The sequence below is a fragment of the Stegodyphus dumicola genome, chromosome 7 (assembly GCF_044657685.1).
Source record: "Stegodyphus dumicola isolate Sdum_Otavi_A_Nest chromosome 7, ASM4465768v1".
Taxonomy (NCBI): Eukaryota; Metazoa; Arthropoda; class Arachnida; order Araneae; family Eresidae; genus Stegodyphus; species Stegodyphus dumicola.
In genome coordinates, this window is record NC_140774.1 from 75,555,385 (window position 1) to 75,582,709 (window position 27,325).

Below are 27,325 nucleotides of genomic sequence, written 5' to 3' on the forward strand. Positions count from 1 at the left end.
TAAAACAAATTCGAAATTCAGCCGTCCAGATGCCCATGTTCGGATGGAGGATTACATTATTCAAAATTTGATGGCTCTAGATACTGTCGTTTTTGTCACAGTGCGAGAAACATACATGTATTTAATTTCTTTAAATATAATACAGGGCGATAATATTTGGTAACAATTTGCAAGGAGACACGGACATTTATAGTAAAACAGCGCAAAATGCCGCTTCGAAGCTAACAGCCTTTCTAGGCTACTGCCCCTTTGGGCTAATAAATTAACAGTAAATAAAAAATCCTACGCATAACTAGAAATAAATTTAAAAATAATCACTATAAAATGCAAGCAAAATTATTACGGTTAAATACAATTTTAATATTAGAATTAAATGTATAAAAATTATTAAGGAGTCAAAAGTGTTTATTACTATGATGAATATGAAATATAATTGAAATAAAATTCCTTTATAGATGAATATCATAGCACAATTTCTATAATTTTAAAAAAGAAGCTCAATTTAGAATTTTAAACAAAACTTTCAAAAATTCGTTTTTGAATATTTTAGTATTTTTTACACCAATAAAAAGTGCAAGAGAAAATTGCTTGTTTGAAATTTTCTATTAGTTCAGATTTAAAATATTATTTTCTAAAAGAAGTAGTTAAATTTCCTTACAGCATAGGAAAAGCTAAAAAATATCCAGCCCTGAAAGCATGCTACAGCTTTATAATTATTTGGGACGTTAATTATGCTTGATAAATATGCTAAATTTTTAAAAATCAGTCTCAATTTCAAAAATAAAAATATGGAGAAATTCTAATTTCTGAAATGAGGCGCTACAACCAGCTTTTTCTTGACAATTACACACGCTGCAATAGGCAACCACTGTTAAATTTCTGTAAGTCGTCCCTACTCCTTCGCATGTGATCAAGGTGACCAGCCGGGAACGCCTCAGACGAGAGAGAAAACCCATTTGGGTTAGTCTATTTCTTATAAGGTCCATGTTTGACATACAATGACGTCATATGCAATCGCTAGCTTTTTCAACGTCAGAATATGACCTTATATAATTTTTAATTTTGGCAATGCTATTTTAAGTCCAAAGGGGCTTTGTCCCTGAAGAACTATTATTTTCTTTTACGATTTTGCGTTGAAAATTTTAAAAGGCTGCATCACTCTTCAAACAGTTGCCACCAAATACTATCTTCCTGTATTATATTTGAAGAAATTAAATAATGAAGAATCTGCATAAATGTATGTATGTATGTTTCTTGTATTGGGATAAAACAGTACCTAAAGCTATCCAATTTTGAATGATGTAATCCTACTGCGAATGTGGGCATATGAAATGCCCAAATTTGAAATTTGTTTTATTACGGATTTCATATTTTGTAAAACTAACGAATTTTTGATTAACAAACTCAACTATTTAAAGCGACACTCTACGGAGGAAAAAAACTATCTCCAGCGCGCGGAACTGTGTATCGGAAATTCTAAAGATATGCTCATTTTAGAATTATTTTGCGACACTGACGCACTGGGGAAACTGTAGCACCAGGGTGCCTGGGTCAAGGACTCTTCCCCGTGTAGAACAGATATGTTATTTCGAATACTGCCATGAGCAACTAGTATATATTTAGAATTTTATATATATATAATTAAATCATGTTTTTAACTTTTTTTTTAAATTATAAGAATAGAAATAAGATAAGAGATAAATTAAAAGATAAACTTCTAAAAAGACTAAAGTGTGCGTCAAGTTTCAATAGACCTGAAGTGCTATCTGGGAAGGCCGAGAAAGGAGGAATGAGCTGGCTATAGCCTGATGCAGAAAAAATATTCGTATAAATAATAGGCAAAGTAGTGAGAGTTTCTTGGTGCAATAGTAATAATTAAACCTTAAATCTATAACAGAATATTAAGAGGTGCATATTAGATTAAATAAGTTATACAATATGGGTACTAAGTATGGCCATAGGCCGTTTACTATTACTTGGTCATTAAAGTCGTAATCGTAAATCCTTATAACTGGGTTGTTGATATTAATAAAATTGGCGAGCCGGCAGTAAAAATAAATAAGTACCATACCCAATTCTTCACGTAACTTTTGATTTCGAACGTACCAGAGCGAATTGGTAATCTGTCTTAGGACACAATTTTGAGCCTGTTGCAATTTTTTTCTACAAGATTCGCATGAATATGCACAGACCGGGCAGGCATAGCATAGTATGCGACGCAATAGGGTTTTATAAATAAGCAACTTGTTGTCTATTGAAAGTACACTGTTTCGAGAAATTAAGGGGTGAAGTGCGACTTTAATAACTCGAAACTTATTAAGGATCGATGTTATGTGTAGGTACCAAGATAAGAGTTTTACTGAGAATCACACCAAGATAAAGGACTTGCTTGGCGCATGGGATGACTTCTTCAAAGAGTTGCAGGTTTTGGTTAATCTTCTTGATGAACAGAATTGCTTGAGTCTTGCCAACATTGATTTTCCACTTTGTCAGCCAAGTCTCGAGTATGTTTATGTAAACCTATTGCTGGGCTAACAAATGCACATTGTAAGAGGATCGCAGTGTCATCAGCATAAATTGCGAGCATACATTGCTGTGTGGTGGGAATGTCTTTCGCGTAGATATTGAATAAGGTAGGACCAAGCAGACTTCCCTGGGGGACCCCAGCAAGGCTTGCCCTACGTGTTGAGTGTATTTGAGACGTGAACGAGAAAGTATCTACCGGTTAGGTATGATTTAACTATGTTTGTAATGTAACCCGAGAATCCCAGGTTGTGTAGTTTGTAGATGAGTGCGTCCAGCCATACACGGCCGAAAGCTTTTGCTATGTCTAAGAACAGTCCTCCTGTTACTTTCTTTTTCTGTAGCCTTTCACTGATAAGTTCCACAACACCGTATAGCTGGTTGACCATAGAATGTCTGCTTCGGAATCCGAATTGGTGAGGAATGATGATGCTGTTCTGTTCCAGATGTTGATTAATCCTGGTTAGTAGTACAGCCTCCATAATTTTGCTAAGTGAGGATAGCAGACTTATCGGGCGGCATGGCTCTGGTGAGCTTGCAGACTTTTTGGGTTTCAGAATTGGTGTGATTTGAGCCAGTTTCCAACTTTCCGGGAAATGCTGCCATCTGAGTATAAGGTTGACACCGAATTTTATGGTTTAAGAGCAAAGAACGAATTTGATAAATAAAGGAAACGCACAAAACGTTAAAAATACTCCCCTTTGGACGTAATTTTAAATCTAAAAAATTTCAGAGTTTTGTTTTATTTCAAACTTTGTAAAACTTAAATTTTTGATTAACAAACTCTACGATTTGAAAGCGACCAGTAGCAACACTTTTCGAAATAGAGCATTTTTATCTCCAACGCGGGAGACTGTTGTCACGCGAGAAAATGAGTACAAAAATTAGTATTCATCAGAATTTTTAATATCGTCTGATTAAAGTCGCACGAAGATGAGAATGCACGAAATGACTTCCCACGCGACATCTTGAAATCCGGAATAATCTATATAAAGTGAGCAGTGGCATCACTTAAAATAAAGCAGATTTTTATCTCCAATGTGCAAGGCTACTGCCACTTGGAAAAAATGAGGGAAAAATTAGCGTTTTCAGATTTTTTAATTAATATCTCGGCTAATTAAATCGTACGAAGATGAGAATGGTCGAAATGGCTTCCCACAAGTTTGTGGAATCCGGGGATACTCCTCTCGAAACTCAGCTTCCCGCCGTTCCGGAGAAGATAATGCCAGGAACAAACAGACGCGCATAGATTTCAATATTACAGGCTGTTTGATGCAGTTCATAATACACAATTCATGCAATTTTTAATTTATGCAAGTGAATGTTTTAAAAATATTCGCAGGACTATAGTAAATTTAATGTTTCAAAGATTATTTGAAATAAGAGAATCAGTTCAGAATAATCCTTTATTGCTTAAATCCTTAATTGCTTAAACATGGGTTTTTCTTTTCAAGTGTTAAAAATACGCAAAAGAGTTTCCAATGAATTTCTGCATTTAAATAGCCTGTAAAATAATCACTAAAGTTCACATTTAGAAAAAGGCAAAATCACACGCTTAGTTTTCAAATAAGCAATGTTGAAAAAATAAGTTATTGCTTGCAAGTCACAAAGTGTTCAAAGCATATATGCTTTTAATAGTAAGAACATGGCGAAATCTAACTTGTTTACAGAAACGAGTGATTTCTGTAAACTTAACATACAAGCAGTTGACAAACTCTGGGTGGTTTACTTCAGTAAGATTATTCTCTTGATCTAAGTCACGAAAATACCTTTTTTCATCTCCTAAGCACTCCATAATACTGTATCTCAACAAATACATTAGCTGAGAAAAACTACTGAATTACTCTTGGCTAGGAAACGGAAAAATCTGTAAATGCAAAGTGAATCATTCAGAATATTTTTAAGTCATTTTTATTATAAAATCCAAGATCAAGAGAATTTTGAGACACGACAAATTTGGTTATCCCCTTTCATACTACATTGTACAAAGTAAACTGCATTTCGATTATAGTAAAGATTAAAATTAAATATCCATTCACATGAAGTGAATGAATGAGAAAGTGTGCTGTATTTTCTAAGCAATATTAAGACAATCTGACTGCGCTTTTCATTAGAAATGCGCCAAACGATACACATTCCGGAAAAGCTAAGTTGTCAACCAATTTCGCACCATTTCCTACCAAATCATATGTTACTTCAGTGCGATTTATAGAAATTGCTTCCTTGTTTAAACAGATCATTTGATTATGAAAAAGCTCTGAAAGGCTATCTGTGTAAGAGATGCCTTCGTGGAAATGTTTCTAAGGGAAATTGAAATCAAACCCAGGTTAAACTACCAGTGTAAGGAGTCGTATCGCTCGGTCGCTTTTGAGCTTTATTTAACAGAATAAAGATTCTATTTTCTCTCTGGAAAGTTTTACTGCATGCTCACACGAACAGAATTTTTTCTAGAATAGTGTTCGATTGTTTAATTTTAAAAATCGAACAAAGGACTCCTTTTTTAGCTCCAAGCTAGTACTGAAAGAACGTCCCAGATAGAATAGTCTCAAAGTTTCGTACCTCTTTCAGACCATCAACATTTCCCCAGAAGTTTTAGCTCGGTCAATTGTAAGCATGCAGCAGAAACTCTTTAATCATGTAATGTCCAGCCTTACCAGAAATTCGAATCTGAATCCAGGTACAAGTAAGTCGGAATACTAGAATTTCATTATGGATCGTACAGGTATAGTGCCATCCTCTAACTGTGCAGCTCCACCTCAGTTTTGATGAATACCCCTGGTCTGAGAGTTTCTCATCTCGTTTCCTTACCACCACAGCATTCGAGAAGGCTTTCGGCTCACCAGCTTTTAAGTGACCTCATGCCGCAAAAATGCTTACAAACATCTATGCTTTCTCCGGAATTCGAAGCCGGGCCCTTCAGTATAGCAACCAGTGTCGCTAGCCACTGTATCAATTGGAAAGGCGAATTTCGACTCAGTGGTATGAGAAACATTACGCATTAGCTTCCATATCATCTGCAATGTTAAATTTCTACTAGAAACTAAAAGCTGATATTCAATTGGTGTTTGTATCAGTTTCAGTTTTATACTAGATTTTGAAAATAAGTAATAGATACAAGAAGAGTGTGAATCGAAAAATAAATGCTAGAAAACTTACTTATAAACATCATGAATATTTGGTCTTTCTTCTGTCTTCGCTGCTAACATTAACTGAATGAGATCCCTGGATTCAACGTCTGCTGGATCCGGTCCCAAAGACAAGAGACCATTTTTGATATTCTCCTGGCACTGGTCCTCTAAATATCCAAATGGATGCCGGCAGTTACTGAAGATGTAATACATCACCATTCCCAGAAGCTACAAAATATTGGTCAAATGAAAATTTAGACAATTAAATATTCATTAGCTAGATTTAAGTTATATGATTGCAGAAAAGCTTACTAGTGCTATAGGATTATGGCGATATTCGTTCAAGGTGTATTTTCCTAGGACAGATTATCAGTATATAACTCACATTCGTGAAAGGCGGATGATAAGAGAAGATGAACGGGGATATCTTAATATTACAAGATATAGTCCCACATAAGCCCAGCTAAAGCATTTTCGACACTAAGCTATTATTATAGTTAGTACCATGCAGAAAGCAAAAATATTTTTAATTATTGCTTGTGATAGGGGCGTCACTGGAGTCTTCCAAAAATTGCTCTCTAGACTTACGTTGTCTATGCTTGAAGCCGACCCTGTTCCCAGGTCCATCTCTATATTGCATGAAATATGAATTATGCGCATAACTTGAGCAAAAGCATAAAGATTAAACATTGTCATTAAAGCAGTATAAAATTTAACTTAAAAAATTTACGGTATCAAACTGTTCAATTCCCGGTAAATGAATGAAGGTTATCTACGAGTAATTTATAACTTTATTCATTCAACCACTAGTGAATTTGAGAGCACTGAAAGGATTCGCTTTTAGTTGTTATTTAAGTTCAGATTTTTTGACGTAGACTCGGTAACGGAGATTAGGGTGGAAAAACTGTCGTTTTTGTCAAGATTAAAATCTAAGTTTTGCTCAAGTTTTCTCCATCGCATTCATTTCTTCACAGACCACAGTGACCGAGTCCGACAAGATTACAGGTCAAATTGAGCAAACAGCTGCCACCATCGAAAATTCCTTTGCTTCAACAGCTCATTCAGAAGTAATTCCCGTCTTAAGAAACTTATAGATGATCGATGTTTTCACAAATAATATATTCAAGATGAATTCTTTAAAATAAGCAGCAACAAGGATTACGACATATGGCCTTATCTGTAGGGTAAAATATTACAATTTAATTGACAGCATGGATGAAAGATGGCAAAGCTCCATTCATGCCAGAAGAGATTATTTCGTATTAAAATTGTTTGGGCAAAAATGCATTTACTCCACTTCATTAACTACTCAGTTTTTCCACACAAAAAAATGTGAAACTCATACTATGCAATAAATCATTCCATTATTTCTACTTGTGCCAGCTTTCATATTTATAACTTGCTAAGACTTCTGCTTTAAAAACTACCTTAACTTTAGGAGAGATGTGAGAAGTTTATTGCCTGTACAGAAAACACTGTGGGGAAACACGCAATTTTATTAACATCACAAACGATTAAACGTTTAAAGAAACTAAATATTATGGACAACAGCTGCGATGTAGATACTATGTATTCAAAGAAAGCCCAAATTAGTTTTATAAATAACCTTACCTGGATGTCCGAGGCTTTAGTGATACTTCCACGTGCTTCTGCTTCGCTCACAGCTGCTATTAATTCACGAGGTCTCCAGCAAAAATTAGAGAGGGAACTTCCAATTGCTACAAAATTTAAAAAAAAAATTATAATTTGCCATCTTAAGAGAATTATAAAAATTAGGAATTAGCGAAGACACATTCAAGATTCAAGCGTTTCCAGGATTCGAATTTATTATACAATAAATTATTATACAATAAATTCGAAAAATTTATTATACAATAAATTCGAATCCTGGAAAAGACTTGGTTGTTTGCTAGTGTCCAGTGCCTGCGCGGCAGGGAGACTCTTGGAATATTGGCAAATGCAAGTCCTCGAGAGAGAAAAAGATCCTCAGACGCAGAATCGGAAGATGTCCTCCATCAAAATTCAAGTGGAGCTTTCTCTTTCCCCGAGTTTAATTCGGTTCCCCCTTGTGTTGGTGTTTGTATCACCCTTGTGTTGGTGTTTGTTATGAACATGTGTTGCATCGGCAGTATTCTTAGTATTGAAATCGCTAAATAACCAAAACGTTTTGGCTGCTGGAAAAAGGTTCAATACAAAAATTGAAGAAAGCTATGGCTGAATGAAAACTGTTGTGATAGGATGCGAAGTGGCCATAAAAAGTTTCCGATATATAAACACCAAGCGGTCTATCCATTCAACCAGCCAAAATGAAATTTCGCATATTATTTGAAGGTATGCGTTTCAAATTGTGATGATTTAAAACAATGAAGTTCTGTTACAGCCACAATGAAATGATTTCGAAATTTTCGAATGTCAACACCCATTTGTTTTTTGCGTAACTGATCAGAGGGAAGTTGTATTTTTATTCCTACCTTACAGATATTCTTAGCAGACAAGTATGTTACTACTTAAAATCTTTCTCAAAGGCTAGAATTAAAAAAACTCTACATTAGATCTTTTAAGGATAAAACTTTAGAAACTAAGGCACGTCTGAGTATAGATGGTGCTGATGGTATTTCTCATCTCCTGTCTCACATCGTTGCCCTGTATCACTCATTACCGAATACCCAGCAGCCTGCTATCACCATCCGTGCGCCTTTAAGCGTATTCTCTCTGCGTTTTGGTTTTGAAGTTAAAATTACATTGTACATATATTATTCCATTAATTTCTCCTTAGTACAGATCAGTGTTAACCGCTTCTTTGCTCTGAGCTATTTCGCCTTATGAAAAATTTTAAAGAAAATTTTAAAACGTTCCTAAAGAAAACAAAAGCGCGATACTGCAAATCATGAACGTATTCGAGCACAAACCTTCTGCATACCAACATTATTTGAAAGAAATATTTAACTTTACTACATGCCCCGGAGTGCTCTTCCTCAAAATTGGGGGGTGGAAAATAGAAGTCCAACCTCTCTTCGGAGCAGGCTTTGGCAACCATTGTTTCTTGTAATATGGACAAGACAACAGCAACATACCATCTTAAACAAAGCAGGAAAATCTTAATTTAAAATAAAGTATTAAATTCTACTCATCTTGTATACAAGCCAGAAAGTCATGGTAAAAAACGTCAGAGTTTTGTGGACTTGGTTTTCCCAAGATTGACATATCTTTAATTTTTCCTATTATAGAGTTATGTTCACTTCTGCTAGAAATTTTAAATTGCCTTGCAAACGATCTCAAGCAGGATTACGGTTTCATTCTAGCAATGACTTTTCGATTACAGGGCTTTGTGGATTAGGATTTAAAAGTCACCAAGTCCGTTCAAATCTGTTTAACAGGGTTAATCAAGGAAAGTGAAGCTGCACATGTGTAAATTCGGTCGGCGGTTTTCCCGAGTGAAGGTAACTGTCGACAGAATATCAGTTCATGTTTGCTTTGCTGCGAATTGAAGGTTCTTATAACAAATTAGCATAAGTCGAAAAATGAGAATGTTTACACAAAAATCTTAAGGGAGTTTGCGACGCAGAAAAGTCTTAGTTGCCTAACAATGAAGCTCGACTTATGCCTGCTATGACCGAAAAACCAAAATGTGAACAGAGAGGATTGAAGTCTAGATTGAATACTGAAACCATTTAAAGCATGTTATGTCCAAATGCCACGTCACTCCTGTAATTTTGAAGCAATTGTTTTACAAGTTTTTTTTTTTTTTTTTTTTTTTTTTTTTGTATTCCAAAAGGTTGACATTAGCTTCTAGTGTCTGGACGAGACTGACTGCAAGTTATGTGCAGATAAACGTGAGCAAACGTTCTGGCAAAAGCATGGATGGGCGACCTGACGCAGCAAGATTCAACAGACCAACTTTTCCGAAATAAACAATAATACAGAAGAAACAGACTATCTGACAGCATCAATTAAAATCGCGGACAGCATAAACGTACAGGTGTGAAATCTGTGCAACGATCACCCAGTCATCGTGAAAACGACCTTCCGAACGAACTAGGAATTCCAATCACAATGTTCAGACACATGACAAATGGATCTTCAATTGAATTGTATATATTTACTTATTGTTAGAGATTTTAAATAAACGACAGTTAATACTGTAAAATTATTTTTTTACATAAACAAAACATTTAGCATTTTAAAATAGCTGTGGCAACAGTTTTTTAAACTTCAATATGTGTAGTTATATTAAATACAGAAGACCATTGCCCTTGTTTCAATTATTGCTCAGTTTTATTTTCCAGATTCAAATTTTCAAAACCAAAACAATTATTTCTAAAGAAACGGATATTATGTTCTTAAAAGTATAAAATCGCAAAAGTAAATTTGATAGATTGAGCTAAAGATTTGATAGGTTACATTGAATAAATTCACTAATGTCAAAATTTAGTAAATATGTAGCAGTCAATATATATGCCATTTATATAAATTAAAATACGAATACTTTATAGATTTCAAACATGCTGCGAAAATAGTATGACAAAATTTGATACTTCCTGTACTATTAATGTGTATGATAAAAATTTCTAGATATTTTGGTACCTTTTTATGTTTCGCCAATTGTTATCAACATTACAATGCAGTTTAATACTATCCCCCATTTAACTGAACAGTTATCCCAACGAAAAACTAATTTTTTAAACTCTTCCTCAGAGAAAGTTTTCGTGTCCTTTCATTATGGCATGGTTAAACCTTTGAAATAGATCACCCAGTGCAGATCTTTTTAAATGTGGGAACAACTGTAGGAACAGAATTTTCCTTGCAGATATTCAAGTTTCTGAAATTTTAACACCCTCTTTCCGCCAAGAAAATTATTGTTCTTTGCACGTTCTTCGTTGAAAAATCATTGCTAAAAACTGCGCCTGTCGGAGGTGTCCACAGATGATGACAACAGTTCTTGAGCGGAAAAATATGCGCCTATACGTATCAAACAATCCCACTAAGCTATATTTTGTAGTCGCACAAACATGTCAAGACTCATCTATGGCGGACAGCGTCGCCCATAAGCTCTAGGAATTTAACTAGAACTGAGATAGGCACGCGTTAATAATTTGTGAACACATTTTAAAAGCAAAATGGAACAGTATATTCCTGTTCGAAACTGTGGAAGTTAGCTGGGAAGTTGCTCATGCAGCGAGCTGTAAAAGAATAGCTACAAATTTAAATGCTTCAATACTGATCTCAAATAACAAAATTTCTGAAAATAAGGGACAGTATTTTATCGGAACAGTTCGTTCGAACTTAATGTAAAGAGAATTTTTAAGTACATGGAAATATTTATACGACACCTATTCGTAATTTTATTAAATAAAACATTCATTACTTTTAACAAATGATTTGAATATTATTATACTTTTATTTGGAGAGTACGTGGTATATATCTCAGAAAATAATTTATTAAAATCCCTTTTCATTGCCTATGAGGAGCAAAATTAACCACTTAAAACGCAGCTTCAAAAGTAATATTAGCGATCCACTGTTCTGTTTCGGATATTAATTTTTAGTTGCCCAGTTCTGCAAATTTTGTCCATCAAGCTATGTAATGTTAGAAACTTGAGCGAAGCAAATTTTAAATTTATTATGTCTTCTTAATCATAACATAGCATATTTGTAGCTACCTTTACATATACCATTCCTCAGATGTTTTAAAAATTAAACGTTTAACAAGTTAACAGCAAGTATAATCAACATTTCTTAAAATCTTTTTACAATTTCATCTCATTTCTAATTTGCTTTACCAATTACAGGAAAGTATTTAGAACTAAGAGTTTCGGGAGAGTTCTGTTGTTTTCGGAGAAATTCTATTTAGTTAATAAACAGCTAGTCGCAAAACAGATATTTCACAAGAAACACATTGACAATAACGGAAATATGTTTTGCAAACCTTTCAAAGTCAATCGCGGGATAATAGTAAAACTTGCAGATGTCTCCAGTTAATAGCTATATCTCTAGCTACCTCCAGCTATATCTTCGGTCACTAACTAAGCAAGGTAGTTCATTTTTAATGTTCATATTAATCCCGTTTTCTAAATCATTGGATTATTAGCAGGTTAGGTAATAAATACAGCTACATCTAATGTCACTTCAGACGAAGCAACCAAATAAAAAGGAAAGTCCATTTACCTCTGTTCCCAATATCCGGTTTCCTGTATCCCCATACCAAAGGTGCGACTGGGTATAGATAAAAATCCGTCAGTTTCACAGTATCATCGAGATTCACCATAATATTAGATGGCTAGAAAATAAATTTCATATTCATGTATATGCATTTCAAAATTACAAATATTAATGCTTAATTTTAGGAAAGCTTTCATATTCACAGCACAGCTTTCTTAAAATTTAAAGGACTTAAATAAAAACCTTAATAATCCCCAATACATTTGAAACATACAAGAGCTACCTTTACATATACCATACAAGAGCTGCTCATAAATTCTGCTGTAATTCATATACTCGAAATTATAATAAACTGCAATTGTTAAGAAATGCCATTCTCAAATAATCTTCTAAAAAGTTTGCTTAAAAGCCGAAACAACTATATCGAAACAGCATCCATTACTCCGGAAGATTACGAGATTCTGATGGAGCACACATACACAATTTTCTGTATTCTTAAATTATTTGAAATGTTGATATGAAAATTAGAGTATATTTAAGAAATTTTTCCGATCCATGCATTACACACTTGAAATAATTTTATCCCCCCCCCCCGTTTTCTCAGTTTCCACGCGTTTCAGGTTTATTCATAGGTTTCAGTCCATCTTTTTGTAGTAGCTGGGAAACAGCGTACAAATGAGAGCCGAATGACTTCCATTTATACAAAAATCCAGGTCATTTAAAAAATGCGGCTTTTGATTGTTTCCTTAAATGCTGATTTTGAACGCATCTCCTATTACAAAATTTCTTAAAATGAGACAGGCGATTTTACGAAACGAATATTCCAACACTATAGGAAGGTTCTATATGATAAATAACTTTTTTGTAGGTACCTGTAGGATTAAATTTTCATTTAAAAACATGTTTAATTAAATTGTGTAAAACAGTTTTCATATTACGAGCGTTACGAATATATTTCTGGATGAAATTATCAACCGATTACTTTCCAATGCCTATTATAAATAAAAATTTAAACTTTTCCATAAATTTAAGAATCAGCCATAGAAAAAGTTGGTTTGGAGACAAATGGTATTGGGTACATTTGCACCTAGCTAAGTACAATTAGGAAGCATATCTGCGAACTTAATAAAGGGAAATCGAACTTACTTTTCAACTAAAGATTAATGAAGGGTTTACCATTTGGAATTTCTGCTTTAAGAGACATCTTTGCTTGTTTTTGCCGGGACTACTCAGTATAAAATAATAAGTAGCTGATTATTTTCAAAGTTAGATCCTCCATAAAAAATATGGATTAATGGGCACGATATGGTCAGCTGAGTATTGCTGACAAAACAGTAATTGATTAGAATAATTACTTGTGGAATGTTTGTGTTCAGCGTTTTAAGCAGTTTCCGGTAAATTCGAAGGGCCTAACAAAATATCAGAAGTCGACAAAAGGCTGTTCACAAAGGGCTAAAATGAAGCAGGTCGAATATTGATCGTCCATTAAATAAAGAGGCCTCAATCAAAATCGCAATAACAACCTTGTATTTAGCGTACGTATATCAAAACCGATCAAAACACTCAATCGATTTCGAGGGCAGCTAAAGGTCCATCCCGATCATGGAGGTAGGAAGTAAGATGGAGTGGCTCTAAACAGGTTTCTCCCGTTCCCTGCTCTGAAGCACTGGCGATCCCTACCATGGAGGTAGGAAAGGAAGGAGGGGCCATTCCGCTCTAGAAGTGAAGCACTGCTTTGAAGCTTGGGTCACCAGACGGGGTGTTTTTTGTTTACATTCAGAAGCTCGCTTGACAAAATTCTGATGGTATTTCGACACACGACAGTTCCATAGAAATCGAAAAAGGGACACTCTCGCATGAAAGAAACATTCATAGTGTGATGGATAATAGCAATTTGTATAGTTTACTGACATTTACGCAAAAATCACATCTTGGTTATTTTTCGATAACTAACAACAGCGATTTTGATTATGAATTTGTTTTATAAAATTCTAATCTGTTGCACTACAAAAATATAGATTTTAAGAAAATTGCTAAAAAGAGATCTGCCAAAATTTATTTTCTAGAAGATTTGAAAAGTTTGAAACTTGATGGCTAAATGTAAATATAAAATTATGTATGTTAAAATATTTGTAATTAGGCACATAGGTCAGATTAAGTTTTTATTAAATAGAGTAACGCATGCAAGGGCTATCTGCCTAAAGAGAGAGATGCCATCGTGGAGGAATTTTGAAGAAAAACTGACCTTTGAGTGGGTATTAAAAATACTTACAATTTTCATTCAAATTATATTCATATATATTTTTTATGTAAAACTTTCGGGTGTATGCTAAATTAGTGTAAATTACTTTACACAAAAAATATAGTGAATGCACAGAAATTAAAGATTTGCACATGCCGGAAATGATAAATAGGAAATATGTATGGGTATTTATGCATGTGCTTGCAAAAAGCATGTATCTGCCTTTGACAAAATACTTAAATATTCATTAAATTATTTATAAATGTATTTGAAATGAAGAATTTATTCACTTATAAACAACTGATAGTACTGTGAAGAAATCTAATGATTAAATGTATCTAATTTATAATGATTATAAATGTTATCTAAATATATAATAACTTTAATATTGAATTGTAAACATAAATTGAAATCTTGTTGACAAATACGTTATAAAACTATTTAAGCAAGAATTGTTCGTATTGGAAAGCAATCTGTTAAAAGGTATTGTAAAGCAAATGCTATGAGATGCGCACTTAAGAACGTAATAAAGAGTTTTGGAATATGTATTGTTGAAATGAAGGGTAAAAAAAAAATCTGATAAGTATAATTAAAAGAATTATTCCCTTTACATTTTATAATAACTCAGTTACAAGTTTTGAATAATACTTAAAAAATATATATATATATATATTTTATTCCCTTTCAGAAATGTTCAGAGAAAGTCAAATACTATTTTCCTAATAATTCTCTAATTTAAAATGAACTGAATAGAGCATTAATTATAAATTGACTTACATTTTTCGATTTAAAAGAAGCCAAAAAATCATGTCATATTTAAGAAAGTATTTTAGGAAGAAGCTCTATAAATAGAAAAAAAGTAATGCATAATTTTAATATTAATAATACAATAAACTTTGATCTTAATTTTTGTACATTAACCGAATAAAATTGAATTACCTTAATTTTTTTTTCTAATGTAATTAACGAAAACTTGTGAAAATATTTCATTCAAATTAAACCATTCTGAGAAAACTGTCCTGTGAAAAGTATAGCATTTAATTCCGTTCAGAATGAAATGTTGTTTAAAAATATGTTGTTTTCACATACTTAGGACTCTGAAGTGTTGTAGAAAAAGAAAATATATACATTTATATGTATATTTGCGACGTAATTACAAAATATTTACACCCGAACGCGTCAAATCCCATAGAACTCAATGGTAAATGACCCAATGTTTTGGTCACCACGTAGGGATCGCCAGTGCTTCAGAGCAGGGTACGGAGAAACTTGTTTAGGGCGACTCCTTACCTCCATGATCCCTACGTGGTGATCAAAACATTGGGTCTTTTACCATTCGGATGTAAATATTTTGTAATTACGTCGTAAATATACATATAAATGTATATTTTTTTTTTCTACAACACTTCAGTGTTCTAAGTATATAAAAACAACATATTTTTAAACAACATTTCATTCTGAACGGAATTAAATGCTATACTTTTCATAGAACAGTTTTCTCAGAAAATGGTTTAATTTGAATGAAATATTTTCACAAGTTTTCGTTAATTACATTAGAAAAAAAAATTAAGCTAATTCGATTTTATTCGGTTAAGGTACAAAAATTAAGATCAAAGTTTATTTTATTATTAATATTAAAATTATGCATTATTTCTTTTCTATTTATAGAGCTTCTTCCTAAAATACTTTCTTAAATGCGACATGATTTTTTGGCTTCTGAGGCATATTTTAAATCGAAAAATTTAAGTCAATTTATAATTAATGCTCTATTCGGTTCATTTTAAATTAGAGAATTATTAGAAATTAGCGAAATACTTTAAATAGTACTTTCTCTGAACATTTCTAAAAGGGAATAAAATTATTTTTATTTATTTTTTTTAAGTATTATTTAAAACTTGTAACTGGGTTATTATAAAATGTAAGGGGAATAATTCTTTTAATTATACTTATCAGATTTTTTTTTACCTTAAATTTCAGCAATGCATATTCCAATACTCTATTACTTTAAGTGCGCCTCTCATAGCATTTGCTTTACAATGCCTTTTAACAGATTGCTTTCCAGTACGAACAATTCTGGCTTATAGAATTATAATATTATATTATTGCTTATAGAATTCTGAATAGTTTTATAACGGATTTGTCAACAGGATTTCAATTTATGTTTACAATTCAATATTAAGGTTATTATATATTTAGATAGCATTTATAATCATTATAAATTATATACATTTAATAATTTATGATTATTAAATGTAATCTAATTTAATAGATTTCTTCACAGTAACTTTCAATTGTTTATAAATGAATAAATTCTTCATTTCAAATACATTTATAAATAATTCGCCACTTTTTAATTAGGATACGGAGAGCAAATATTGTAAGATGCTCCAGTTAGCCATTCCTTCTTTATGAATGAGACCTGCGTTCGTTAAAAAGCCAGCATAAAACTCGAATTTCAGAGGGGAAAAAAAAGACTTGCGTCATCTGGAATCAATAAAAGGTCCATTCATGATCGGACCTCCTTTGGCAAGATATACAAATGTTTTCACCTCCGTCGATTACCCTATTTTCAAATTCTTAATAAGCTGTCTTGATGATGTGACCGCACATGGTACTTCCGCCAAATTCGCAAATGTATCCCTCTTCTGTTCCACACATTTGTGTAAAACTGTACATAATTTTACAAATCAAGGGAAAGCTAACTTATTTAATAATTTTGATGAGGATTGCAGCATTTGATGGTAATTTTATTTTTAATTAACCCAAATAAGTAAAACGTGTAAGCCCAATGTGATTATTTTTCAGATATATAAAATTAAAACGATGAGTTTAAAATGAGCAGCAGTAAAGCCTCTCCTAAAAAATTTTAAAAGGCACATGTTACAATAATATATGGATGTGAAAAAAAATTATTTTATTTAAAACATTTTGGAGTTTGGAACATAAAAGTAGCGAATACTCTATCAAGGGTATCGAAAGACGTATACAATTTTAAAGGTACAGTAAGGTATTTTTCATTCTTTAAGCATAACATTTTTGTTAAAATCTACTTTTGTAGTTCAACAGTTTAGAATTTTATAAAACAAATTCATAATCAAAATCGCTGTTGTTAGTTATCGAAAAATAACCAAGATGTGATTTTTGCGTAAATGTCACTAAACTATACAAATTGCTATTATTCATCCCACTATGAATGTTTCTTTCATGCGAAAGTGTCATTTTTTCGATTTGTATGGAACTGTCGTGTGTCGAAATACTATCAGAACACTGTCAAGCGAGCTTCTGAATGTAAACAAAAAAACTTCCATCTAGTGACCGAAGCTTCGAAGCAGTGCTTCACTTCTGGTGGCGGTTGGCCAAAGGGGAAAAAAGAAAAATAAAGCATCGGCAAAGGAGTCTCAGAAACACGTGGTCCTTATTAGCATTGCACGTGGTCGTAACCGGATTTTGAATCAGTTACACTGGCCGCCTACTTTTACTGAGCCAGGCTATCTGATCAAACATATGACACAGACTAAAACTCAAAAAAATCAGCGAAGTCAAAAAATAGGGAGAGAGGGGCAACTGCACTTTCACGTACCAAGTCTGAACCTCGAATGATGATATGAAATGTTTTAATATATGTACGCTATGATTTTGATTGTCACATTGGCGTGTTTCACTTCTATTATACTCGTAGTTTGTGCTATCAACCGGCATTTTCGAGGAAATTTTACTTTATATATCGTTTTACCACGTGCACCATTTTGATTTTCGTTGCTTCTTTCCACGTGGCTATTGGTTTATCAGAATTGGTTTGTGCTGTCAACCGCCATTTTCGAGGAAATTCTACATTCGAGGTTCAGACTTGGTGCGTGAATGTGCAGTTGAACCTTGCTCCCTATTCTTTGACTTCGCCGATTTGTTTGCGTTTTAGTCTATGTGTTATATGTTTGATCAGATAGCCTGGCTCAGTAAAGTAGGCGGCCAGTGTAACTCTGATTCAAAATCCGGTTACGACCACGTGCAGTGCTGATAACGACCACGTGTTTCTGAGACTCCTTTGCCAATGCTTTATTTATTTATTTATTTATTTATTTTTTATTTTTTTTATTTATTTTTTTTTCTTCTTTCTAGTAATTTCGTTCTCCTGATCAGGAGGGAGATTTTAGCTGCCCTCAAAATCGATTGAATGTTTTAATATATGTACGTTAAATACAAGGTTGTTATTGCGATTTTGATTGTCACACTGGTGTGTTTCTCTTCTATTCTAAAGAGGCCTCAGTTTATTGAAAAATCCACTAGAACGATTGGCGTAACTTCAACTTTTATAGTCCGAAGATAGCGAACTTTCAGGGTCGACAAGATGATACGCAAGTATCTCAACCACCCTTCAAGACAAGTCCTATCCATACTTCTAGATGCGTTCAAGCATTTTTCGAAGAGCATGAGGAAATAATACAGCTTTGTCTTGACATTTCCGGGGATATTTGGAGTCCAAACTTCAAAACCTATCTTTCGTCTCTAATTACACTTTCGGAATGATAGACTACTCTGCAGAGTTCTGATTGTATTTAATAATTTCGAAGTCATAACGTCCATCCTACATAGGGTAACCCGACCGCGTATTAATAAAGAATTTCTCGTCTTTCATTAGGTGTCCGTATTATTTTGTACTCCATCTTTAGCTCCTATTCACGCCGCTCGCCGGAGTTCGAAAATTAAGTAGAATTCAGACACTGAACTTGCAGGTATATTTTATGAACATACTGCTTAGCAGATTTGATTTGAAGCAAACCTAACATTTTTACGTACTTGCAGCATACATAATTGGATGCTACTTTGGTTAACGATTTTTTTTTTCTAAAGTAGAAAAGGTAGCCAACTTTTAACACCATTTAGAGTGCCATTTGATGGCTTAATGATAAAATTTTTTGTCTCATCCTCATCGCATACTTCTCTTTATCAATGTCTTTGAGCGTTTTAACAAAAAATTATAATGCATGATTCTTCAAGAACCATATCGGTTTTGGTGAACCCTTTACATATTTAAGTGCAGTTTATTAAATTACACTCGTGTTCTAAGTTGCATGGAATAATATAAAAGGTATGCTAAAGCTTTTGGTACCGATATATTACAAATATTTTACATAAACCACAGTGCAGTACATCTGGTGGTTAACATATTAAGGAAAAAATGGTACAAACTTTTTGTACCATTTTCTGCATTTTGAAACATTTTAAAGAATATTTTATTTTGAAAAAAAAAAAAGAAACTTTTCTTAAAACACTAATTGTGTACATTAGCCGCAGTGTTATGATTTTAAAAATCTTCAGAACCGGTTGTATTATTACTTCCTTGTACGAAGCATAGGAAGTATTGTAATAGGAAAGAATTTTGAGGTGTCGCATTTCAACAAAAATATTCATTCTGAACGCTCTTGAATCCATCTGAACTGTATTTTTCAGAGTGAAATCTGTATGTACGGACAAAATAAAGGTCTCTTTCCCAAAACGGATGAAAAATATATACAAAAGAGATTTTTTCGTAACATCTGTACGTATCTGGCATAACTCAAAAACGAGTAGCCTCAGAATGTTGAAATTTTGTATATGAGGCTGCTATAACATTTAGATGTGCATCTCTTTTTTGGTTGCAATCGGCCACGTTAAAGGCTTATATGTGTGTTGTATGTACCCACTCTGTTACTCGACTCTGTGAACTTAGTTGTTTTCTTATACGTTGACGTTGGCAAATTGTGCATTTTTTGCTTTAATAGTCATTGAATTACATTGTTCTTATATTCCGGTTAAGGGTTTTATGTCTTTAGTTAATCTGCATGCAATAGCTATAGAATTACAATTTAAGTGTGACTAAGCCTAATGGAGCAGACGCTTACATTTGAAATTTAGCAGAATAGTGAATTAAGTCAGTTTCTTCACCTTCAGTGACTTTTGCCGAGTGGGACCAAAAGTAAATTTTCAGTCTTGTGTGCTGAAAAATCTGCCTGACGGTCGAATTGCTTGTTTTTTGTGTAGAAACTCCAATTTTAATTTAAAAACTAAGTTTTTTTAACGGTATTTGGTGTTTTATGTTTTTCTATACCTTCCAAATTTTAAATTAACATGCTTTGACTTTTTATGTATTTTTGCCTTCCTGCGAAAGAAGAACTGAATTGAGTGAGAAATATATTTCTAATGAAATTCGATGAAATAAGTTTAAACGAAATGCAGCAAAAACTGTATATATAATTTAATAGGCTATACAAGAAAGTCATGTGGTGTCCACATCAGATTTTTTAAAAGAGCAAAGCAAACCAGGTTATACGGTTACGCATATTTTATTTTATTTTATTTAGTTTGATTTACTTTGGGCTCTGTCTCAGATTCGAATATTAGTAGCATCTACTGAGCTAGAATCAGATTCATGCGTCACAAACTTGACGTAAATGACCGCTTGCATCAATCCCATCTTTGGATACATGTTTGAGAAAATTGTTTTCCATATTCATCCATAAAACATGCACAGACTCCAGCCACTAAGGATAAGTTGCTGGACCGGGCGCATAATTTGCTGCCTAGTTCCTTGAGTTGTTCAGCGGAGATATGATGATTCTTTAAAAATTAATCTAATCATTCAACGTTGATCACTTAACAACAAAGAAAAACTATTTTCCTCTTGATATACAAATCAGTTATATAGATTGCGACAAGAGAACTCGATATGCAATGCGTTAAAAATGTCAAGACGCATCTTAGAGGCCACAGGAAATAAGAAATCTGGGTACGTTTCCGTTTCGCCGGCGCAAATCTCGCCAAGTAGACTGTATTGGCGACAACATACAGTATACACATAAAAATTGTTAACAAATGTTATTTCTATGAATTTTTTTATTTTTAGGGCATAAACGTTTTAATAGCGTTTAAAATTTTGTAAAAAACCAATAAATAAAGACAATAAATTTGTAAAAAGACATTAATTCAAGAATTTACTATGCTTTCATGATTCAACATCCTGATTCCCCGCTTCATATCACGTGACCCTAAGTTACCTCATCTCACGTAAACTACGCTACAAAAATATAATTCTCTCGGTAATTATATACATTAATTTAAAGTTAAATCTTAATTTGGAATACAAGTTTAAATGCAAGAATTATTTCAATTCGTACGAATAGCTTACTCAGAAGTTTTATAAACCGCGGTGCTTTACTTTGCTAGGGCATTCTCATTAGAATTGATGAATTTAACTCTTGACTTTGCCTTTTCTATATTTTGGCTTTCGAGTGAGCGGTGTAGTTACTGCGAATGGTCTTAGGGCACAAAATTAAACTATCTGGTAAAAAAGTATACGTAATTGTATGCCAGTATTTGAAAGACAGTCAAATCCGATAAGAAATGGCTGCAACTTGTTTTGAAAATGAGGCGTAAAAGGTTATCAGCGAGGATATTCCGTTTGGCATCGGTTGTACCATTATTGGCGATTTTATCGCCTGAGCCGGCAAAACGGAAAAGTACCGAAATCCGAGCCACGAAAAACAGTTTAAATGCGTAATGCTTTCGCCAATAACCTTGACAATAGGCGCAATATATTTCAATTCGAAGCGTTCTCCTGACAGCAGCGAAACCAATACGCCAATCGGATTGCCAAACTGAATAAGAAGACTCATAATACCAAAAGAGCTTGTTCCTACTGCCCCACAGTCGAATGAAGCAAACAAATAAAGTTTGACATTTACCGAACATTAAGCTGGATTTTTGACAGGCCGCACGACCGTAAATACTTTTATTTTCCAGCTGCCGATTAATACTCGAAGCTAGGGATGACGCGAGAAGCACTTTCACTCTTAACCAATTACCTTTGCCAAAAAGGAATTCTATTTTTTTTCTCCAATTCTTTTCAGAGTTAAATTAAATTTACGCATTTAGTTCACGCAGTTTAATACTTTTCCTCAGTGTTTCACATGACACATTTACATCCCATAACATTTCTAGTTTAGATATGCACACCAAAATCGAAATTTCAGAAACAATTCGTTTCAATTACGGCATCCTCACTCAGCTCTGTCGACTTATTGTGTAACACGTATTTCAGGATAGAAAACAGCCACATTAGCTCTACAGGATGAATGTCTGGTTACTTTGGGCAATATACTGTTACACTGTCGCAGAAGATATAGAACGCTAGACACAAACATTTTTCGGAGCAAAAACCCGATTTCACATAATGATTCTGTATGAAAAACATCAATGCGGAGCAAAACATACACGAGTTTGGGGCCGATTTTCGTCATCAGAGGGAACCAGTGCATGCTGATTTGCCATGGACGGTTTGAAGTTTTTCTAACCACTCATTCAAGCCATTAACAGTTCTCTTTCCTTGCTATCAGTCTCATGAAAAGGCAATCCTTTATCCGTTTATTACTTGAATCACTATACACTCATAGCATTTAATATCCGGATCAACTGGACCCGGTAGGATTGCTAGAACGCCCCCACCCGCCTGATCACAAAGTGATCTTATGTTCCAAAAAGGGGCGTCACATTCACACCACAAGCGAAGGCAGCCAGCGACCCGGAGAGTCCCCCAACAAAAGTCAAAACGCCAGATTAATAAAAAAGAACAACTAATCCAAGATATTATACACGAAGCTACTTTAACATTTAACTTAAAATTCAAAGTTCCAAGAAACCAAGCCCGGTATTCCGAGTAACTAAAAATGTTAGTATAATCAAAAATTAATCAATTCAATCAACTGGCAGTCCACCACAAAGTGTTTGGCATCACCCAAAACATTACAGTTTGGGCATAGATCATTATCTTGCACATGAAATCTCTTTAAATAATGAGGAAATCTACCATGTCCGGTGATAATCCAATTCATATCAATGTCATCCTAGATTAAAACTATCTGCAATTTCAATATTAATCAACAAATTATTTTTCCTTGTTGAACTTTTCCACGCATTTATATAATATTTCTTCATACTCGTAATGGCAATTTGTCTAGAACCAGAAATTTCCACAATGGATGCATTAGTTGAAATACATGCCTCCTTGGCCAGACTGTTAGCCCTCTCATTACCAAAAAAAACCCACATGGGCTTTAATCCAATGAAAAGAAATCGTAGAACTGATAGATTGCAACAGAAATTTAATATCCATAATAATACAGTTAACATTATCGGGGCAAGAGAGCGACTGGAGCAAAGAAAGACAATCAGTATACAAATTTATAGTAACACATGTTTTAATGTTCATTTTAATCCATTTCAAGGCCTTCAAAACAGCAATACATTCCGCTTGAAATACTGAGTTATAAGAATTCAATCAATATAAACCATGATCAATTTCAACATCATAGAAATATATAACAAAAGCAGCTCCAGTACACCCCCCGAACCATCCGTATAAATATCATATATTCCAATTTTTGGAATTTATCAAACCCATAACCGATTCTATTTACAGGGTGTAATAAATGTACATTAAATTTTTCAAAAACATTTAGTAATAATATCAGAATCAAAACAAATCATATCAATATTTCCAGAACGTAAAAGATATTTCTTGTAATAAAATTCGTAATAAACTGAGAGGGGAGGCAGTCCTGCCAATACACAAACCACCTCCGTGGGGACAGTCCTAAAACAGCGAGTTATTGCAAGACCCCAAGCTCTCTGTATAGAATCCAACTTCATACGGAGCCTCACCAGCTCCCCCGCTCTGGAACCCCAGGCGCCAATTCCATACATCACAATAGGTAATACAACGGCTTTATATAGAACCAATAGTATACCATATCTCTTAGCAAAAATATCGCCCGTAAAGTTCCTTCTGTAGGCAAGTAAAAGCTGATCTGTTCTTTGCTGCACGTTCTTAAAGTTTTCAACAAAAGCGAGCTTACAGTCCAACACAACACCTAAATATTTCATATTTTCTGTAAATTTAATTCTACTATGATACCGAATTTGAGGAGATCTCACCACACGTCCTCCCCTCGGGAAAAACATAGCCTGTGTTTTATCCATATTAAAATTCAATTTTTCACCATTACCCCAATTATCAAAAATTGCACAGGTCTCAATTTTTCCAGTTTTTCAAGTGAGTCCCCCCTAAACAATGCGACGACGTCGTCAGCATAAGCAACAAGTTCCACATTGCCAGAAAATTCACATTGAAGCAATTTATTCATTATCACGTTCCAGGACAGAGGAGCGCTGCAGGTACCCTGCGGGCAGCCTTTACCAATTTTAAAAGTGGACCCATATTTACTTTCCGAAAAGCAATTAAAATACACTCTTCTACTCTTAAAATAATCTGAAATCAAATAAAAAATATTTCTGGGTATATACAAATCTTGAAGAGTCCCCAATAAAGAGACCCAATACACGTTATCAAATGCAGAAGCGATGTCAAAAGAGACAAGAACGTGCTGGTTAACCCTATGTTCTCTAATATACGAGATAACTCGAAAAAGAGCATCATCGGTACTTCGACCAGGAATAAAACCATACTAACTATCATGGAAAGGATTATATTTAAAAATATAATCCATCAGCCTATTAGTTATCAATTTATCAAGAACCTTTCCAAATATCTTTAATAAAGCAATTGGCCTTGATTTTCCTTCGGTCTTAGGAATGAATATGATTTTACTTATCTTCCATGTGCCTGGAAATATGGCATATTTTAAACATGCATTATACAAAGTATTAAAAAAATCAGGATATAAATAAAATAAAAGTCCTAACAATCACAGAATGAATGCCTACAATTCCAGGTGCAACTTTGTTTCTAAGACGTCGAATCACTCCAGCAATTTCATCACGAGTAAAACAAAAATCATCATCTTTTAACTTGGAATCATCAATATTCGAAATATCAAACAAAAAATCATAATCTAAATCAAAATAAACTTTAGCATGAGCTTTATTCACTTCAAAATTTCCAGCAACGCTCTCCGGTCTCTTGACAATAACCTTATGTCTACTCTTTCCAGCTGCAGTCTTATAGAAACCATCAAAATGATTCACACAATCAAGAAAATATTTAATCTTACTATTCTTTCTTGCTTCTCTAATAGAACTCTTATAAATAGCTAGTTCTTTCTTATATTTAGTTTTCCTTCTTAATCTAGTAACATCATCAATATTCTTTATCTGAAAACTCTTCCTAAAGGCCCGTACTCTTCTCTTTAGTCTTTCAAGACCAACGTTCCACCAAATAATTTTATTACCAACTTTTCTTTTAACCCTTAATTTAGTAACAAACTTTTTAACCAAATTAGTCTCAATTTCAGAGACTATACAATCAATTTCTTCGTAACACACAGCATTTCTTATTTTCTGAATAAAATTATAAATGACAACATTTACTTAACAAAATTTGTAAACTTTCGGAACACTTCTACTCATAAAGTTTCCACTCCCATGCTGGAGACACCTTCCATATCAAAGAGATATCTGTGGTCGCTGAGAGATTCTTCTTGACTAACCTCATACTTATAATCATTAATGTCCAATGATCTTGAACCTAACACAATGTCGGTCCAACCCTGTCCAACTGAAGATGAAAAAGTTGGGGTAAAATCTTGAATATTAAAAAGCACCCAATTCTTAGATGTAATAAAATCAAATAAAATCCCACGTGCATCTGTATAACCAGCCCCCTAACTAAAATGCTTACAATTAAAATCACCAAACACTAAAATTTTATCATAAGTATCTAAAACATATTCCAATTTACACAAATTAATAGAAATATCTTCAGCTGGAGAAAAATAGACCCCAACCATATTCTTGATCCATATTCTTGATCACCCAGCACAGCAGAAATACTGGTAATACAGTCAGTCTCGAAATCCACAACAAAATCTATATCTTGTTTGACGACAATAATGGCAGTCCTTCCGCGATAACAAGCAACCAATTTTTATTAACATAGGCCACTCTACCCCCAAATAAATATGGCTCCTGCAGCAAGATGACATCAGGCAAGACCTCCCACAACTTCCTGGATAACAGAGAGCTGGGCAGCAGCGATAGCGCAATGATTCAAATTAATACTCATCACATGCATTAAGATAAATACTTCAATAAACAATTTCAGTATAAAAACCATAAATATTAAACGCAACAGATAAGACAAACACGAAAACAGAACCGCAAATCAAAAGATAAAATAAGTCTATTTACAAAAGCGCATAGATCGAAGTTAAAAACAATTTAAAATCAAATACAATTACCATAATCAATATCCAAATGATTCTTAATAAAGTTCACTTCTCTGATATATGTTGGACATTTTTTATCCATTGCATGATGCGAGACATTAATATCTAAACCAAATTTTTCATTACAAGAAGAACAGTTAATACATTTGAGTCCCTCACTCTTTCTATCACAAGAAGCCGCTAAATGATTTCCAGTGCATATTGCACAGCATACTTTAGAGTTACAAAACTTTCTTGAATGACCATAGGATAAACACAAAGAACACTGTCTAGGTCGCAAAAATAATTTCACTGAGTACGATCTCCAATCCAAAGAAAGTCTCTGCTCCTTCAAAAATTCTCCCTGACACAACGAACTGATGGAGAAAACTCGATGTGAAGATCCCTTAGATCCTTTAACAGGAATATCAAATAAAGACTTAACACATTCATTATTACAGTTACAATCGCGTTTAAAAGCATCTATTATACTTTCATTCTTTACCGAGGAGCCAACACCATAAACAATAACACGTGATTTAATAAAACGTCTCTACATCTCGGCTTAATAAATTTTCTAAGACTCTTCTCAATAGCATACTCAAGTCTCTGCACCTCTTCACGACTACCCAATTTAAGTAAAACGTCACCATTTTCTCTCCTGATAGGCTTTTTAATCTTGATGTTAAGATCTTCCGGTCTAATTATACTGCTAATTTCGTCGAAGGCATCAATATTTTCATCAATTGGTTTTAAAATCATTTCATCCAGACCATCAACGTTCGCAATCGGTTCCGTAACACGATCAGGAACAACATTATTTCTATTACAGCAAGATCTTTTCACAATCATATCTTTAAGATCAGCAATTTCATCTCCAACGTACTTAAGTTCTTGTCTGTTATTACGAAGAGCATCAGCCTCGACTAAATGAACCGCCTGAGCAGATGCAAGCAAACGAATTCTGTCTAACCCGGCAGTAAGTCTATCAGGCAAATCTAGCCGCGATCTTCTTTTGACTTCTACTCTTATCCACTAACTCTCGCACAATAGTCATAATATCATTGGCTCCATCTATA

General features: G+C 33.7%; 1 protein-coding gene across 3 annotated transcripts in view; it reads right to left on the bottom strand.

Annotated features, from left to right (window-relative positions):
• Nucleotides 1-27,325, bottom strand: part of LOC118184666 (uncharacterized) — a 116,235-nt gene that overhangs the window by 25,564 nt on the left and 63,346 nt on the right. For all 3 annotated transcript variants that reach the window (XM_085820470.1, XM_085820469.1, XM_085820471.1), the window contains 3 exons: nt 11,817-11,928; nt 7,263-7,369; nt 5,680-5,879 (listed from right to left, as the gene is read on the bottom strand). In XM_085820470.1, the coding sequence (XP_085676596.1) occupies nt 5,680-5,879; nt 7,263-7,369; nt 11,817-11,928 (419 nt within the window). The remainder of the gene's footprint in view (nt 1-5,679; nt 5,880-7,262; nt 7,370-11,816; nt 11,929-27,325) is intronic.